This window comes from Manacus candei, unplaced genomic scaffold (genome assembly GCF_025592945.1).
Source record: "Manacus candei isolate 608988 ecotype Guabito, Panama unplaced genomic scaffold, ASM2559294v1 h1tg000008l, whole genome shotgun sequence".
Classification (NCBI taxonomy): Eukaryota; Metazoa; Chordata; class Aves; order Passeriformes; family Pipridae; genus Manacus; species Manacus candei.
The window spans coordinates 24,052,663-24,069,378 of record NW_026138056.1 but is presented as its reverse complement, the minus strand read 5'-3'; the positions used below and the strand labels follow the sequence as shown (position 1 = coordinate 24,069,378).

The 16,716-nt window shown below is 38.6% G+C and overlaps 2 protein-coding genes across 5 annotated transcripts in view; one reads left to right on the top strand and one right to left on the bottom strand.

Annotated features, from left to right (window-relative positions):
* Positions 1 to 5,719, bottom strand: part of PREX2 (phosphatidylinositol-3,4,5-trisphosphate dependent Rac exchange factor 2) — a 172,858-nt gene extending 167,139 nt beyond the window's left edge. For 2 of the 4 annotated variants that reach the window (XM_051768310.1, XM_051768332.1), the window contains exons 1-2: positions 5,546 to 5,719; positions 5,249 to 5,452 (exon numbers count right to left, since the gene is read on the bottom strand). In XM_051768310.1, coding sequence (XP_051624270.1) covers positions 5,249 to 5,389 — 141 coding nt within the window. In that variant the 5' untranslated portion in view covers positions 5,390 to 5,452; positions 5,546 to 5,719. The other 2 variants (XM_051768315.1, XM_051768322.1) reach the window with 2 other exon arrangements.
* LOC127461412 (uncharacterized) overlaps positions 1 to 16,716 on the top strand; it is a 37,907-nt gene that overhangs the window by 12,338 nt on the left and 8,853 nt on the right. The gene's annotated exons all lie outside the window — the stretch shown is intronic.

The window sequence follows — 16,716 nt, the reverse complement described above, 5'->3', positions numbered from 1 at the left end:
TATTCTATGATATATACACATGCACACAAAAACAACATATGAATACATTGGTTTTGTATCAAACTACAGCTATTAATGAACATTTATAAATTCTTCTTTTTTGGGAAAAGCTCAGCACCTAACTTCATTATCTAGCATAACCATTCAAGGAGTTTCCATCCAGGACACATTCCTCTGTTGCTGGCCAGGGTTAGTAACAGTGAATTTGACTACAAAGTTTACCTGAAGTCTCAATTACTATAACCATTTGTTCAAACAATTAGTCTGCTCAATAATAAGAAAAAATATGTATTGAGCCATGAAACAGGGAGGGTTCAGTGTGGCAGGGGAATACAGATCCTGAAGAGTGACACAGCCACTGAGAAGGGTGGACAGTAAACCTTATAAACAAAACCTCTTTATGCCCATTGAAAAGCAAGGATCCAGCTTCCCTTAACGTGGCACACATGTAAGGAAAATATTTGCAGTTTAGTGAAAGCAGAAGAAAAGGGAGAAGAAAGTACAGCAGAATCTAATGAAATTAAACTGAGATTTGAGAGTTAACTGGCAGAAATATATATCTATAATCACTGATAGACTCTGGAAACCATACTATAGTCTACATAATAAACTAGCTTTGTTTTTTCTCCCAGTTGCTTCAGGATCTAACTAGTCACCCCAGCTGAGGCCATGGGGAAGGCTTATAGGAGCGCCAACATCTGCTTCTATTCCCATCAACATCAAATTTGTCAGAATGCGAAACTGCACCAGGAAAACAATCCCTGTCATAGAAAAATAAACTCTACTTCCATGGATATCCCCTGAAGTACTAAGTGTAGTAGATCTATTACATTTCCAATTTCTATTTCAAAATGAAGTTTCTTTCAAAAAATATATATGTACATTTAAATATATATATAAATATATATATATTTAGCCAGTGTTGTGTACACGTGTCTTAAAATTCTTCGTGGCCTGGTTTGCCTTCACTGGCCAGTCAGTCAGTGTAAATCACAACCATAAAAATTAAGCTTCAGACCAAGTAATAAGGTGACAGATTAAACTAGCCACTTTTTGGCAACTCTTTACTATTAAATACTTTTTAATTTCTCAGCAACTTCTACCTACAGTTTTACTAGTCTCTTTATTACTGCTATGTTGAGGCTTCAAATGAATACCCTAATTTACAAAGTAAATTAAACCTCATATGAAAACATTACATAAATTAAAAAAAAAAAATCAAAAAGATAAACCTATTTTTTAAGACTTTCCTTAAAAATCACATAAATTCCCCAGCATAAAATCGTGGACCAAAGAGACTCTTGGAAAAGTTTATGTAGTTTTGCTCTAGTTACCTAGTCATAGAATAGAATTATTAAGGTTGGAAAAGACCTCCAAGATCATCAAGTCCAGCACTGCTACGTTTACCAATAAACCATGTCCCCAGGTGCCACATCTACACGTTTTTTTAACACTTCAGCGATGGCAATTCCATCACATCCATGGACAGCCTGTTCCAATGGCTGATCACCCTTTTAGTGAATGAATTTTTCTAAATGTCCAGTCTAAACCTCCCCTAGTGCACCTTGAGGCTATTTCCTTTTGTCTTGTCAATTGTTACCCGGGAAAAGAGATCAATTACCAGATGAGATTAATTCCCAGAGCGATAAAGTTTCCCCTCAGTCTCCTTTTCTCCAGGCTAATTATGTTTATCGAACAAAATAAGAAATTTTCATCAAGTTTACACAGATTACAGTAAATATACACACTTTGTCATTTTCTGTAAAGAATGAAATAGATAAGGTACGTAAAGTCAGAAATTTTTTTAAAAGTATCTTTACCATGAGCACTCAAGGTAATATTAATTATTGAGTTACACAGTTGGATAACATAGAATTATTTTAGATAAATATTCACCTGTTGCCATTTTCAGTCCCCTCCAGAAAGAGGATTTTGCAAAAAAAAAAAAGGATTCTCCTCTACCCTTGCAAGTACAGCTTCTCTTTCATTGGAAAACAGAGATTTTGCCACAGGAAGATGGTATGATCACCAGCAAGATCACCCAGAAGCAGAAAAAAGCCCAATTGGTAATTTAGCCAGTAAAGTATCAATTGTTCATAACAGAAACCTCATATCATAGCTTATAAAAAATCCCATCTATCTACACATACAGTTCTTAAAGATGTTTAATGTCTTATAGAAATTCTTCCATCACCAGATTTGTTTCGTTTAAGAAATGCTAAATGTTAACAAGAACAAAATCTCTGGTATTGCAACAACACTCCAAATGTTATAATGAAATGTCTGAAGGAAAAGCAAAAGCCTTTTCTTCATAATTTCCTGTGCATGCCTCCTCCTTCCAACCTCGCTGGCAACTACTTGGCGACTTAAGTTTATCCACTTCACGTATGTTTACATACCTCACTCAAATGGGCCCAAAATTGTTATTGCTCAGTATCACTGATGTCTCAACAGACTATGCTACTAAAGTTTATTACTGGAAGATTCAGGAGATACAGAAGAATAATATTAATACAACCAGACCTTTCCACTCAGATTTGTTTTGTGATGACTGCAGATGTAAAACAATATATTGTATTTACACAGCATAAAGCCAAAAAGAAGAGGTGAATGAACTCACATGGAAATGACTACTCTGCTACTTCTATCTAATAAAATAATTAATATATCAAATCTTCTGCTTTGTACCTAGTGTTGTAGACTTTTGGCAGAACATACAAAACAAGCTTCTCCTCACTACACTGATGATAAGTGGAGGATGAAAAATCATAGAGAAGTATGAGAAAAAAATACTTCAAATAGCCAACTAGAAATTTGTTCTCAGTGAGACTTTCTTTAATTCCAAAATAAACTGAAGAATCTAAATAAATCTAACATATAATAGATGTGTTTCCAGTCTATGGAAACCAGCAAAGCATTCCCATGTTGACACAGATGAGTAAAGTCACTTCCTCCTTATATAACCTCTTCATTCTCCAGCCATCCACAGGGTTTTTTTCATTTATCTAAGTGAATATCCTATTTCCTATTAATTACAGTGAAAACTGCAGGTACTTTGTGCAAACTGTTAGGGAGACTGTAAATGGTTTCAGCTTCACAATCAGAAAAGAAACATGGGTTCTACCACAATGAGCTCCACTGAGAAGACCTGGAAGCCTAACTCTTAACTTTGACTGGCATGTCAACCCCTCACACTGCTCTCTACTTTAACAAGACATCATGGAAAATAAGATAATGTTTGGATAGAGAAGTACTCAGCGCTAGGACCTCACACTGGTGGTGAGCGTCACTTCAGACTAGCTCTAGTCCAACCCCAGGAACTGCACATTCATTAGCAGCCAGATATGCTCCTACAGAAAAGCTTCCAGTTCACTTCTAATAAGAAGGACCCCTGCATGTGTGTCCCAAGACCACCTCAGAATGTGAAACAAAGCAAGCTGGAATACTGTTTGTATCTCAAACTAGCTAGTCCTAGGACTGAAAGTGGCTTTAAGAAAAACAGAGAAAACCATAAGCCTAAGACACCTAAATGAGAGGATCTAGTCTTCAGATCAAGAAGTAACCACGAGAACAAGTACAATGATGGTTTTGATGGCTTATGTGAAATCAATGTGATGGTCTCCACACTGGCCCTAGTCCAGTGGCTCTCATAAATCCACCACCACAGCTGCTCTCAACAGCAGTCCCAGCAGGTAGGCCAAAGAAAAGCTCACAAGTTGTTTCCTTAAACAAGGCTGAGATACAGTTAAAACAGATGACATTTCCCTGTGAAGGATTTGCATCTGTGAACTGTCACTTGAACCCTGTCCACAACGATTAATAATTACAAAAAACATGACATAGAACCAGATATTTAACACCAGTCCTCCTCCCTTTCTCCATATGATTTATTTAGATCATCTTGATCCAAACTGGAAAAAGACTTATTACTGAATTCAATGTTTGGATACAATTTGAAATATGTCTGATCTTTGGAAGAATCTGAGCACTTACTGCTTGAATACTAATATCTTATGCCTAAAACCTTTGAATCCAAAATAAAAGATATTTCAAATTCTTCAAATTTACTGAAATGATCTAAGACTCCAAATACACCAAATTTGTGGCTTAAGGTAAAATACTGAAGAACATTTTTTTACAATAGGTAAAACCCAATCATTAAATGAAAGCAAAGAAGACAATCACACATCGTCTCTTTCTCAAATATACATCCTAAACTTAAAAAAAGAAAAAGAAAAAAGAAAACATGTTGGACCACTTACCATTTTTCATGGTTCTGTTGCGGATAAACATATGGAGAAAATAAGCTACTCTGTAGATCTTATTTCACTCCAATCTCTGTGTTTTTACTCTCCCTGTCACAGTCAACTTAAGAATTTCCTCTTTCATGACAATACGCAGAAAGTTCACAGTTCTCAAGGCAGCAAAGCAGGAAGTTTGCAGTTGGAAGGATTTCCCCTCTTCAATGGGACAGGGGAGGAGAGAAAAGTATGATGGGGGCTACTGTGAAATCTTTTGCCAGCTGAAGCACCTGATTTGGACATACTTATCACGACAGGGTCCTAAAGTGATGCTACCGAGACCAGGCACAAATTAAACACTGCATGCATCTGTTTTGCAATAATTTGTCACTTCGGCTTTTTGAGAGAGTGAGAACTCCCGCCCTTCTGACTGGGGCACCAATAATCCTATCAACAGTGATAGTCAAATGTAGAAGGAAGCTAAAACTGCCACACCGCAACTCGCCAGAACGTGCTACCTTCGCAGCTGACCCTGTATCACAAGACAGGAGTGAATGCCACATGTGGCTTTAATGCCAAGCAGCTGCTGCACACCAGCACTCCCTCTGTCCTCCTCCTTCCCCCCTGCACCGCTGGGTTTCTAGGACTACCGCAAGTAAAGGAATCGCGGCGCCCTAAAATGAACGCCAGCCTCCACACCCATGGCAGAGCTAAACCCAAACACATCACACCCCCTCCCCTTCCATGCCCGGAGACGCGAGATCATCGGTGCCAAAGTGCGGCCGGAGGAGTGAGGGGTGGGCAACGCACGACCTCTCCTCGGCCATTTCAAAACCTGTTACTCTCCTTCCCTTTTAAGCAGAAGCTCAGGGTAAGACCCTCTCCCGGCTGCGAGTGCCGCTGTCCCGCTGCCCGCCGCGCTGCGCACCGCCTTCCCGGCCTCCCGGGCAGCTGCGGGACCGGGTGCGGGGCGGGCGAGGCGAGGCCCCCCCATCCCCTCCGCTCACCGACACCAGGAACTCCAGGGTGCCCACGTAGTCCCGCTCGGTCTTGAGCAGCTCGTTGAGGACGCACACGCGTAAACGAAGCTGTTTCTCCAAGTCCTTCCCGCTTTCCCCCTTGCCTTCCCCTTTGCTTTCCTCTGTCATGGTGCAGCGAGGAGGATCGGTGTTCCCAGCCCGGTGCCGTTCCCGGAGCGCCCCGGCACTGCGCTGCGGACAAGGACAACAAAAGACTCGCCAAGTAACACAGCGGGGCCGGGCTCGGCCGGTCCCAGCCGCGCTGCAGCCGCAGCCCCAGCTCACCCCGCTCCCGCGGCCGCCCGAGGTCCGGAGGCGAGCAGCCACCCCAGTGCGCGCTCCTTTCCCGTCAGGAAGAGAACACAGCCTGAAGGAAACGAGCGGTCACTGGTTCCCAGCTCGCCCTGCTAGCTGAGAGGTTGGAAAGCCTCCGCAGCAGCAGACTTGGACATTAATCAAAAGCTTTGTATCCATGTGACTCCAACCCCTTCCCCCCCTTCACTAAATCTCAGGAAAAAGGAAAGGAAACAACTTCAGGGAGCATTGCGTGCCAGCAGCTGCCTGTTTCACACACAAGCTGCGAGCTCCAGTTTGAGGCTAACTGGAGTTCTCCAACAACAGTAAAAGAATTATAAAAATGTCCCAAGCAAGCTGGCTGGACAGGGAATCAGCAGTTGTTTTTGTTTTGTTTTGTTTTAATCATCAGCAAAGAGCCATTTCAACTTCCCCTTCCACACCTTCCCACGAGATTATATTACCATGTATATTGCAACTGATGCATATTATAAATACAAGCTTTTTTATTCTCCTGACAAAATATGCAGAGCTAAGGATGTGCTGAGTAGGTACAGAAAAGTTATTTCAAGGTTGGGGGGAGGGAGGTATGGGGGGGTGGGGGAGTTAAGTTGTCTGGTTTGTGTGTTTATTAAAACAAAGTGCTGTAAAATCCCCAGGTTATACAGTTTTCCTGTCTGCTTTCAAAGTTCAGATTTGCATGATACATTAAAAGAATAAAAAATAATTCAGTAGCTATTTCAAACAGTTAGCAAAAGGTATAGAACTACTTTAGACAAGGGGAACTAATTTCCTGAAGACTGCAGTATGTCAGGACACTACCATGTGAATTTTAAGCCCACTGATGAAAGCCGAAGTTTTATTTGGCTACCTCTTCAGTCTATGACTGGAAAAAAAATCCAGGTCTTCAACTTCCAGATTCTGTATCAACTATCTTTCTAAACCTGCAACATCCTAAAAGGACAGAATAAAATTAAAACCTGAGTGTAAAACTTCTACAGCTGCATTACGAGATGAGTCCTTTAGTGGTAGAGGATAAGCAGTGACATTTGTGTTCTGATAACTAGACATCATCTAGCTGTCTGCCTCAGAGATCTTTGGGGAAACAGAGGATACATTTCCCGCAAGACGTTTCCCAAAGAGCAGAAAAAAAATTAAAAAAAAAAAAAAAAAAAAGAAAAATAATTCTTTGAATGTGACCTACTTATCTGCATCCTCTCCTTCCCAAACACAGTCAGCTCCCTTGCATAAAATTCTAGGCAAGAAGCAGCAGTTGCTGGAGCCAATTCTGCTATGTATCCTTCTCAGCAATTTATGCATGTGCAGATTGGCCTGCAAACTTGCCTACTGACTTCAGCATAGCTCCTTCGTCAATATGGCACTAGTACCTTTCAAAAACAGACACCGATTTTCATGAAAATCAGAACTTCATGTTTTTAAGGACCTCGCTGCCCTGCTAAATCTGGTTCAAATAAACTAATGGGTTGAAAAAGCCAACACAGCTCAATCACTGAAGCCTCTTTCTTTGGAAAACCTGTCTAAAATAGACAACATGTCTGGTGATTAGCTCAAAACTGTTTTACCCTCTCGGTGGGCTTCATCAGTGAAGCTCTGTCCCAAAGTCCCAAGGCTCTGTGGCATCTGCTCTAATCCTATGGAGGAGATTAGGTGCTTCCCAATTGCTTGCTTTAGCACCTAGAAGGCTGATGCTATGTTGGAAAGAAAAAAAGAGTGACCCACTGAACCCACAATGAAGTTTTCTGAAGTGATAACCAGAAAAAGGATCCAAAACCACTGGAATAGAACACCACACTATTGCTTTCTGGCTCCTAAACACATGTGGGTGACCTTCTTCAGATAGTCATAGTCAGATCCCTCAAACTTGGTAAATTGCTGGTCGAGAAGAACCCTCTCTTTCTTTTAGGAAAGCAGAAATTTTTTCTAAATTTTTTTTTTTGCTACATTTTTTCAATTCAGAGATTCCTCTGTGCTCTTGGCTTCTGACGTGCAATTAGTTGTCACAATCCGCATGCACACTCATAGACTGAGGTGACAGCTAAAAGTGGCAGGAGCAGCAGCTTACTGTCTTTCTTTCCATCATCTATAGAAGTAAGTATCCCTTCCCTTGATACGTTTGTATCTCATTGCCAGGAGACCTTAAAGCCAAAGTGATCCTTGTCCCGCTTTACACTCCTGCTGCCCTCAAAAAACGCTCCTTTCTTCAGGCAGGCAGCAAAATACAGGGCAGCAAAAGCATTAGTGACAACACAGAAGAGATTTTTATGGCTCACCTAAGGCCTCTGAACCCAGCAAAGCCCACAGCAGATGTGCAATGATAGGAAAAGTCATTCTAAATACTAGACACCAATATGGAAAACATACATGCCTACAGGCTCAGCCAATTTTCCTGACAACCTGCTTGAAGTAATAAAGACATGGGCAAATTACTCTTTTCCCCTAGTTTCAGGAAAAAGCTGAATTGCTCCAATTGTAGTTTTCACTGCACCAAAATTGGGTAAAAAAGAATAAAGTGGAAGAAAGATAGAATATACAGATAGGATGAAAAAATTTAACCTGAACAAAATATCTTAAGCAACTAAACAGCAGATTTTACACTGTGATTAAACACTGATCTTGAGTAGTAGATAGCACTACCTGTCTTAAATACAGAAACAACTTATATAAAACAGTATATTGATTATGCTAGCATGTGGGAAACAGCAATTCTTCCTCCCTATGTGGAAAGACACATTTGGAGAAACTGGAGAAATCAGATTGTTCCCATGGGACGTTATAACTTTGGAATGCAACAAGAACTATTTTGGTCCAAGGGTACTTGAGGCCCAAGTTGAATTTCTATTTAGAGTCCTGTTGAAAAAAATATGGTAGCACACAAATTTTGATCTACTCACAAAACCACATAGGACAGGTTGTCCAGCCAGGTTTTGAGTAACTCCACAGATGAAACTCTACAACCTCTATAGGAAACCTGTGCCAGTGTCTGGCCAGTGTTCTGCAGTAAAAATAAATAAATAAATAAAGTCTTCTCTTGTGTTCAATCAGAATTTCATGGTTTTTAATGTATGTCCATTGCCTCTAGTCCTGTCAGCTGGCACTACTGAGAAAGGTTGAGTTCTCTCTTAGTCATTTCCTTCCACCAAGCCTTTAAAAACTTGGATAAGATTGCCCATGAACGCTCCCCCTTCCAGGCTGAACAGTTTTTAAGATGAGGCTGGATGTGGCACTTAGTGCCATGGTCTGGCAGTGTTGGATCAAGGGTTGGACTGGATGATCTCTGAGGTATTTTCCAACCCAGTTGATTCTATGATTCTATGATCTCCCTCAGTACACATTTGAAAGATCATCCATTCCCTTAATCATCTTTGTGGTCCTATCTGATGACCTGGAACAAGTTTCTGGGTATTAAATACCTTATGCATGACAGATGATAGCAATTAAAGTTCAGTGATCTGCCATGACACTTATGTACTCTATGAGAAAACCACATGGATTTGTTTCTGCATTGCTACTGAATAATGGCTATCAGTGCAAGACAGTTCCAGTATCACACAAGAATGAAATCAAGTGTTCCTCAGGGCACATTATCTTGTATCACAGCACTGTAAAGGATTCCTCAGTCCAACTGGGAATTTAATATTGTCTTCTTTTCAGACAGAGCTGAAATACGTTTCTGATATTGAAAAAAAAAAGACAAAAACTCCATAGGAATTATTAAGAGACCCATCCGAGAAATGTGATTAACAAACACTAAAAAAGTTCATCAGAATAAAAACAGTTTCTTTACAGATGGCTCTAATACCATATTGAGCAATGAGAAGGTTAATATGCATGGGACTAGCTGTAAATGAAGTAAGTGTTGGAGAACAGGTGAACTGCAAAGTTCACTTTTGACACATTACTATCTGTTCGTTCACCACAGAGTTTACACCAAACCAACGTTACAGCTAGAGGTTTTAAATAGAAGTCAGTATTTGTACAGAATGAACAAAAGTAATCAGTTCTGTAATATGCCTTTTTGGCATTTTGGAAGAACAATAGAGGGACTTTAACCACAAAGACATTTAAATGGCCCCAAGCACAGTAAGTTATAATCACTACCGTAATATAATCATCAACATAATAAATAAGTTCATATAATCAAAAGACTTCTACAGGTATTTTGAATACAAGCTGGTCTCCCCCAACACCAGACTTTTTTTACCCCAAACTACTATAGCATTGCTCTCCAACTATAAATGCACAGGACTTCACCACACAGTTCTTCCACAAGCCTCTTTTGATGGTGTATCTATTCACAAGGCTTTTAATAATGTTATTCCCACCAGCACAAGGGACACAGCAAACATCTATAGGAAAAAAAATTTTTACATTCAGCTTTACTTAGCATGAAAAGAAATACTGCATGATTCAAATCTCATTTATCCAAAAATAAATCTAAAAAGATATATAGAGATTAAAACTCAATAGAAAAGTGATTATTTACAATTCACTTAAAGAAATGTATTTGACTTTCCCTATTAGGGGTCCATTGCACCTTTAAGAAATCCTGCAGCAAAAGACACCTAAGTCTTAGAATGACAAGTGCTCACTACAGATGGTTTTTCTTCAGAAGGCTATCTAGCATGAGCCAGAATCTTAAGACAGGAGCGCAGTTAGTTCAAGTATCTATTGACTTTAAATTAGTATTAAAACAACGTGTACTAACATAAGTGCGTAGCAAAATCTCCTCAGGAAACTCTAATTAGTTCGGGAAGAAACTGACCACACCGTGAATCCAGTATTACAAAGTAAAAATGCTCTCCAGAAGGTTTCATATCAGCTTAGTGTACCCTGATGAAAGCTATTTAAACTGAAACCTCATCTTATGTGGTATCTAAGCAGATGAACAGAAAGGACAACTGCAGAAATTACTCCACTTCAATTTGAGGACATCTGATTACAGCTTCTTCACACTAACTATTTAGCAACCTTTTTAAAAGCTGATAGGAAATTGAAATAAAATTAATTATAAACCCATTTAATTGTAAATGCAAGCTGAAATAAGAGGAATACAATGTACATAAGTAATCTCAAAAAACCTCCCACATCTTGGTAAAAATGCAAGGTCTTTTACATTGCTAGCCATATTTATATCACTATGGATTCTTCATGGGAAGGAAAGCATAACTGATCAATAAAAACACCTTTTTTGATCTGCTCATGGGAGCTCTGCAGAGCCAGCAGACAGAGATTGAGCAGCAGGCTTTATATGTAAGCAGTGACAGAAAAATAACTCACCACTTCTTTGGTTTTTGCGTAACAGAAGAAGAAACAAAACATGACACGAAAGGAAGTGTAATGAATTTCCATTCAGTTTACTGTAGGATAAAAATAAAAAAAAAATTATAATAATAGGAATCTAATTAAGAGCTTCCAGGAAAAATGTTAGCTTATGTACAGTGAATTCTCCAAAGACAATAGCACTTTTGCTTGTAGTTAATCAGAGGGCAGTAACTCATCAATAAGTTTTCAGCACTAGTGGTTGAACTATTATATAAAGATATGCAAATATGCTGCAGGACTTGGAAGGTGAAAAGAGTGAGATTCATCAGCTGGTACAAGCTATAAAACAGACAGATACATATCTGATTTTAACAGGCAGCCTTTATACCTTTGCAAGTACATTACATGTACACCCACGTGAAGGCACTCCTTCACTCAGCTCAAAATACCCTTGATGCAAGAGGTATTTTTATCGTATCTAAGTAAGGATCTTTTGTCCCACAAAGTGGAAAGACTTACTACTTTTATTCAGAGGCTAATACATAAATATTTAATGTAACGAAAGTCTTGGTTTTACTGTTAAAAAAGCCTTTTTTTCTCAAGGATTTTAATATTCTTACTTTTGTGCAATGACTTAGAGCTTTTTTCATCTTTTTTTAAAGTGTAAAATTGATCAGTAATCTCTGTAGTCATTGCATGAGCAGTTTAAGGTACTGTCAATGTTTGCTAAAAATCTTAAATTAACCTTAAATTAGGCAAGGATACTAATTAGGTTAAAAAATTTTCTATCTTGTCTCAATTGCTGGATTAAGTGATACGGGATCATCAAATATCAATTAACTGAAAACCCAAGACCAAAAAAAAAAGTCCACCTCAGTTCGTACTTCTTCAGGAATTATTTTTTGTGGTCCCAAATGTGTGTTTGAGAGAGAGTGACAGGAGCAGGCAACTAGAGGTAACATAAAGCAGATGTCCAGAAGCAAGCTAGACATGCATGTAAGCAGAACACAAGTCACACTGGCAATACCAGCACAAAACAAACAGCATTTGACTGGTCTCAAGATTTCCATTTTGTTTTCAGTAACTGATACTTGTACTGCATCTCTTTGTCTCTGGCAAAGCAAAAGTAAATACAGACCAAGTTATGATGTGCTATAAGATACATGGAGCTAAACTTCCCTTTTCTCCTAGTTTCTTTTGCCATGCAACAACTTACATAGATAATAAAAACCAGTTGAGATACTGAGTTCACTGGTTAATGTTGAAAGTACAGAACAAACTGCTATTACACTCCAGAGATTTAATGCTGATGATACCCAAGGCAGATATTTTGTATTTCCAACCCTTCAGAGAGTACAAGAGTGGAGAAAGCAATATTTTAAACCATTCTATATTAAGGGTTCTAGCAATACCTATCGATCAAGAAAAGATAAACTTTAAACTAAACTGAAAAATTAATTTGGATTTTATTATGGTTGACACATTGTCTTTATAATGAGCTGAAAGAATGATAACTACTACAGAGAAATCTAAATATGTTCTTCCCTAGATAGGATTGTTACTGTCGAAAGGTGAAGCTTCTGCCAAAATAAACCCTTTAAAAAACCCTTTTCTGTTAAAGGTTATTACCAGAAAAGCAGAATAAGAGTGGACATGCCCAGAAAGCAAGGCCAAGTAGAAGAGTTTTACATGAAGAACAAAAAAATTCTGTTTTTAAAGCAGGATTTAAAAAAAGAATCTGAATAGCAAGTTTACCACAGTGGCAACTTACTATTTTCATAGAATCATAGAATCAGATTGGTTGGAAAGGACCTCTGAGATCATCAAGTCCAACCCTTGATCCACTACCACCACAGTTACTAGACTATGGCACTAAGTGCCACGTCCAGCCTCATCTTAAAAACCTCCAGGGACGGAGAATCCACCACTTCCCTGGGCAACCCATTCCAATGGCTGATTACCCTCTCTGTAAAGAATTTCTTTCTAATATCTAAACTAAACCTTCCCTGGCGCAGATATTTGTAGCAAGATATTTCACAGACAAACTGTGATTTGTATGTTTGGATATTCTTTGTTCATTTGTCCAAACAGGGAACAAGACGAGGCTCTGCAGGCCAAGCCATGTGCTTTAACCACAAAACAACATGACATAAGGTTAGGTCATCAGCCGACATAAATCACCATAATTCCTCTGATTTCACTGACCATTAAAGGCTCAGATGAAATATGGACTAGCAGGCTAACCCCACTTGAACTATCATCCATTTATTTTATATATATTTATATATGAGAAAAAGAACATTTTACAGCATGTTTGTAATGTACCTTTCTTCTCTAGGAAGGTAGACAAATGAAAGAAAACATTAAAAACAAAATAGAAAATCACTGCCAAAAAAAATCTATCAACTAGACAACACAGAGATTTGTTCATAAATATACTTAGTGTGTCAACTGTAAAAGGATTAGACAGTAATATTAAATGTTTGTAGAATACTTTAAATAAAACATGATCATTTGCTCTGAGTCACTTTCTTATTAACCTTCCCTTTCACTTCTACCTATCATAACAACATATATGACTTTATTAATATATTCACATAATTTGTCCCCAGTGAACCATGAAATGTCAACTATAGAAGTATAAATTTTTTTCAGGAACAAGGATGTATAACTTTTTTTTTTTTTTAAAGACCAACTTCTTCATTCAGCTCTTCTATCTTCCAGGATTTTGTTTCCATAAGGCAACAATTTTGATATATCATTTTAAAAACTGACAATTTAACTGAAGATTTAATCTGGAAATACAAAACCAGTGTTATGCAGCAGAAAGTGAAAAGATTCAGTATTGTGCTTACTTCTACCTGAGTTGAACCTAAAACACCTTGATCTTGCATGCAAATCGTACTGACTAAACTCCAGACTTCAGATTTTTTTACCAGCTTGTTTATCTGTGACATTACAGAATTAGTTTACATTGCAGGCAGAAGGATCTTAGTCTATCAATAATCACAGCTTTCCTCCTTGGCTGATGTTTATCCAGAAGCCTCTGATTCACAAAAATAGTATCTTTTGACCCTAAGTTTTTCCCTTTTTTTACAGTTTTCTGCACTGATTGCAAACTTCTGAGACTATTCTGTTTATTTTTTTTGAAGTCTTTTTTATGTAGATTTTTACCTGATCTTTGTGATATGATCCGAGTGACTACCACTCAGACATTTAAACAGCATGACTGGGATCTGGATGTTTATTCTCTTACATTTCCTATAAGGGAAAAGGCCTATGATGTTAAGTGTTAAGGTTGGGATTAAAAAAATCACATACCAACACTCAAATATTGTTATTTATAGTGGAGGAAGGACAGTCAAAACAACAATTATTACACTTCAGAGAAAAACTGGTTAAGACAACAGCAGTCCCCAATTTTTGGGCAAGTTAATTACAGCCCTTTGAGACTGTGAGAAAGTTTCTTTCTTCACATGTAGAACTACTAATACAAGTGTTTAAAAAAATCTTTGTCTAGGTAAATCTAGACTTGGAGTCTCTGTCTCTTTTTCTTCCACCATGAGACCAGATAATAACCAGTTCTGAATCCTACCAAGTAAATGAGAAAGGATTTGTCTAATCCGTGTGTTTTTTTCTGTAGCTCTAAAATCCTTTTTGCCTGATCTCTATACCAGGGTTCTGGAAGGAAGTACAAGAACTGTTACAGTAACGCATATCCAAAAGATTGTATAGTGGGAAGGGACCTCTGGAGCACTTCTAGATCAAACGTCCTGCTCAAAGCAAATACGGTTAGAGCAAGTTATGCAGCTGAGTTTGTAGTATCTACTACTGTGGGTAACCACTCCAGTGTTTTACCACTCCTATGTTTTTTTGCCCTTCTAGAGTCAATATTTTCCATATTCTTTGTGTCTGTTGCCCCTCACCCTTCTACAGCACAACTCTGAGAAGATTTTTACTTAATCTCTCTATACCTTGGTGTTTAGAGAGTTACAGAGAGCATCACCACCCCTGTCTGCTCTTCTACAGATTGTACAGTCCCAGCTGTTTCCCCCTTAGCCTGCTCTTCTACAGGTTGAACAAACATGGCTGGTTGTCTGAGCCCCTTCTTGTATCCTATAAGCTTCCTGTTGGCTTCCTGCAGGACTCCTTCCAACATGTCAGTGTCTGTCTGGTACTGGGGAGTCCAAAACTGGGTACGGTGTTCCATCAGGAGTCTCTGAAGTGCCAGACACAGGGGAAGAATTACTTCCCTCAATCCGCTGGCTACACCCTTGCTGTTATACTCAGCCTGTTATGATATCCATCACTAAGTAACTTCTCCTTGTGAATGGAATGCAGGACTTGTCGACTATGGTGCTTTTAAAACACTTTTGTTCTGCCAAGAAGCCGTGCAACCTGAAACAGAGTCAAGTGGTGTCTCAATATTAATCTCTTCTTGGTTGTTAACATAAGTTTTAGCATCATCCTATGCCTAACAGCATAGGTTAGCAGCAGTATAATGCTACTCTGAGACAAAAGCTTATTAGATGCAGGATATAAATGTGCCTGCCATTGACAGAACACTGATGTATAAGTGCTAAAAAATCAGTAATTTGAATGAAATTTAGGTTTGGAACAGCAACCATTTATGGCCATCTATAAAGGCTGTGTAGCAGTAAGTGCATTAAGGCAGCTATGGGAATGGATGATTAGGAATTTCCTGTGGAAGTAGCTTTTTTATTTTCCACAGTAAGAATTCCCACTCAGTCACTATGACATTGTTTGGAATCCAGAAAGTTTCCTTCACAGGTGCCCCATGACCACTGGAAGGAACCGCAGAAACGTTTGTGTGGCTAAAAAGCACAAGAACACATTCTGCCAACAACATGAAATCACAATTAAAACAATGTTTCACTATACTGATGAAGACACATGGCTCACTGGCCATGAAACAGTAACCTAAGAACTGAATCTGGAGTTTACCACTAATTTGTTATGTAAGCACCATTAAGTCATTTCAGTACATGCACCTTTGGGTTCTTACCAGCTATTAGCTCCATTTACACACTTGACTACCACTAACCCACAAATCAATATAGGGTTTTGGAGGTTTTTTTGGCAGCTTTTGTGTTTTCATAGACCCTCATAACTTGCACTTTCTTTCTCACATAATGTCAAAAGTACCTTGAAGTGTTTCCACAAAGTACCTCCCAGTAAAAAGAGACACAAAATTTGCTGCTGTTGTAAACTGGAAGTATGACTAAAGGGCAGCAATCATACACTGGCATGAATTTCACCATGGGGGACTAAATAGTAACACCTATGCAAATAAGTGTAAATTGTTGTATCTGACAGGTTTTCCCTTCTCAGACAATAGAACTTATTTTGTTGCAGTAATAATATTGCCTCAACATTTGTTTTTTCCATTGTTTTTCAAATTACTGCAATAAATAAGATTTATTTTTACTTTACAAAGGAGGTCATATATAACACAGCTATAAGATCTGCCGTCCCAGCAAGTTATCAGAGATGTGCACACCACTTGCTAGTGCAGTTTGGCTTCCCTGTGTGACAGTGGTGTTATTGCCCTGGTACTTGATTCCATAAATGCTTAAGAATGCCAGATGCAGGATTTGGACTTCCAGCAAGGACTGGTGAACTGAGGTTTACCAAGCAAATGAAAGGAATTATTGCATTAAGATTCAGAGTATTAAGCCTAGGATGATCATGTTACTTGGATGAAGAGGTTGAGCCACTTCCGATGTACAACTCCAAACTCCAAGGCCTGCACTCCTTTTGGTAGAAAATATCCTTTTTATTGTGCCATTCTTTTATAAATCATGACATATTTCATAATACAGAAACTCGATCTGGTATCATTACTATATATATTTGGG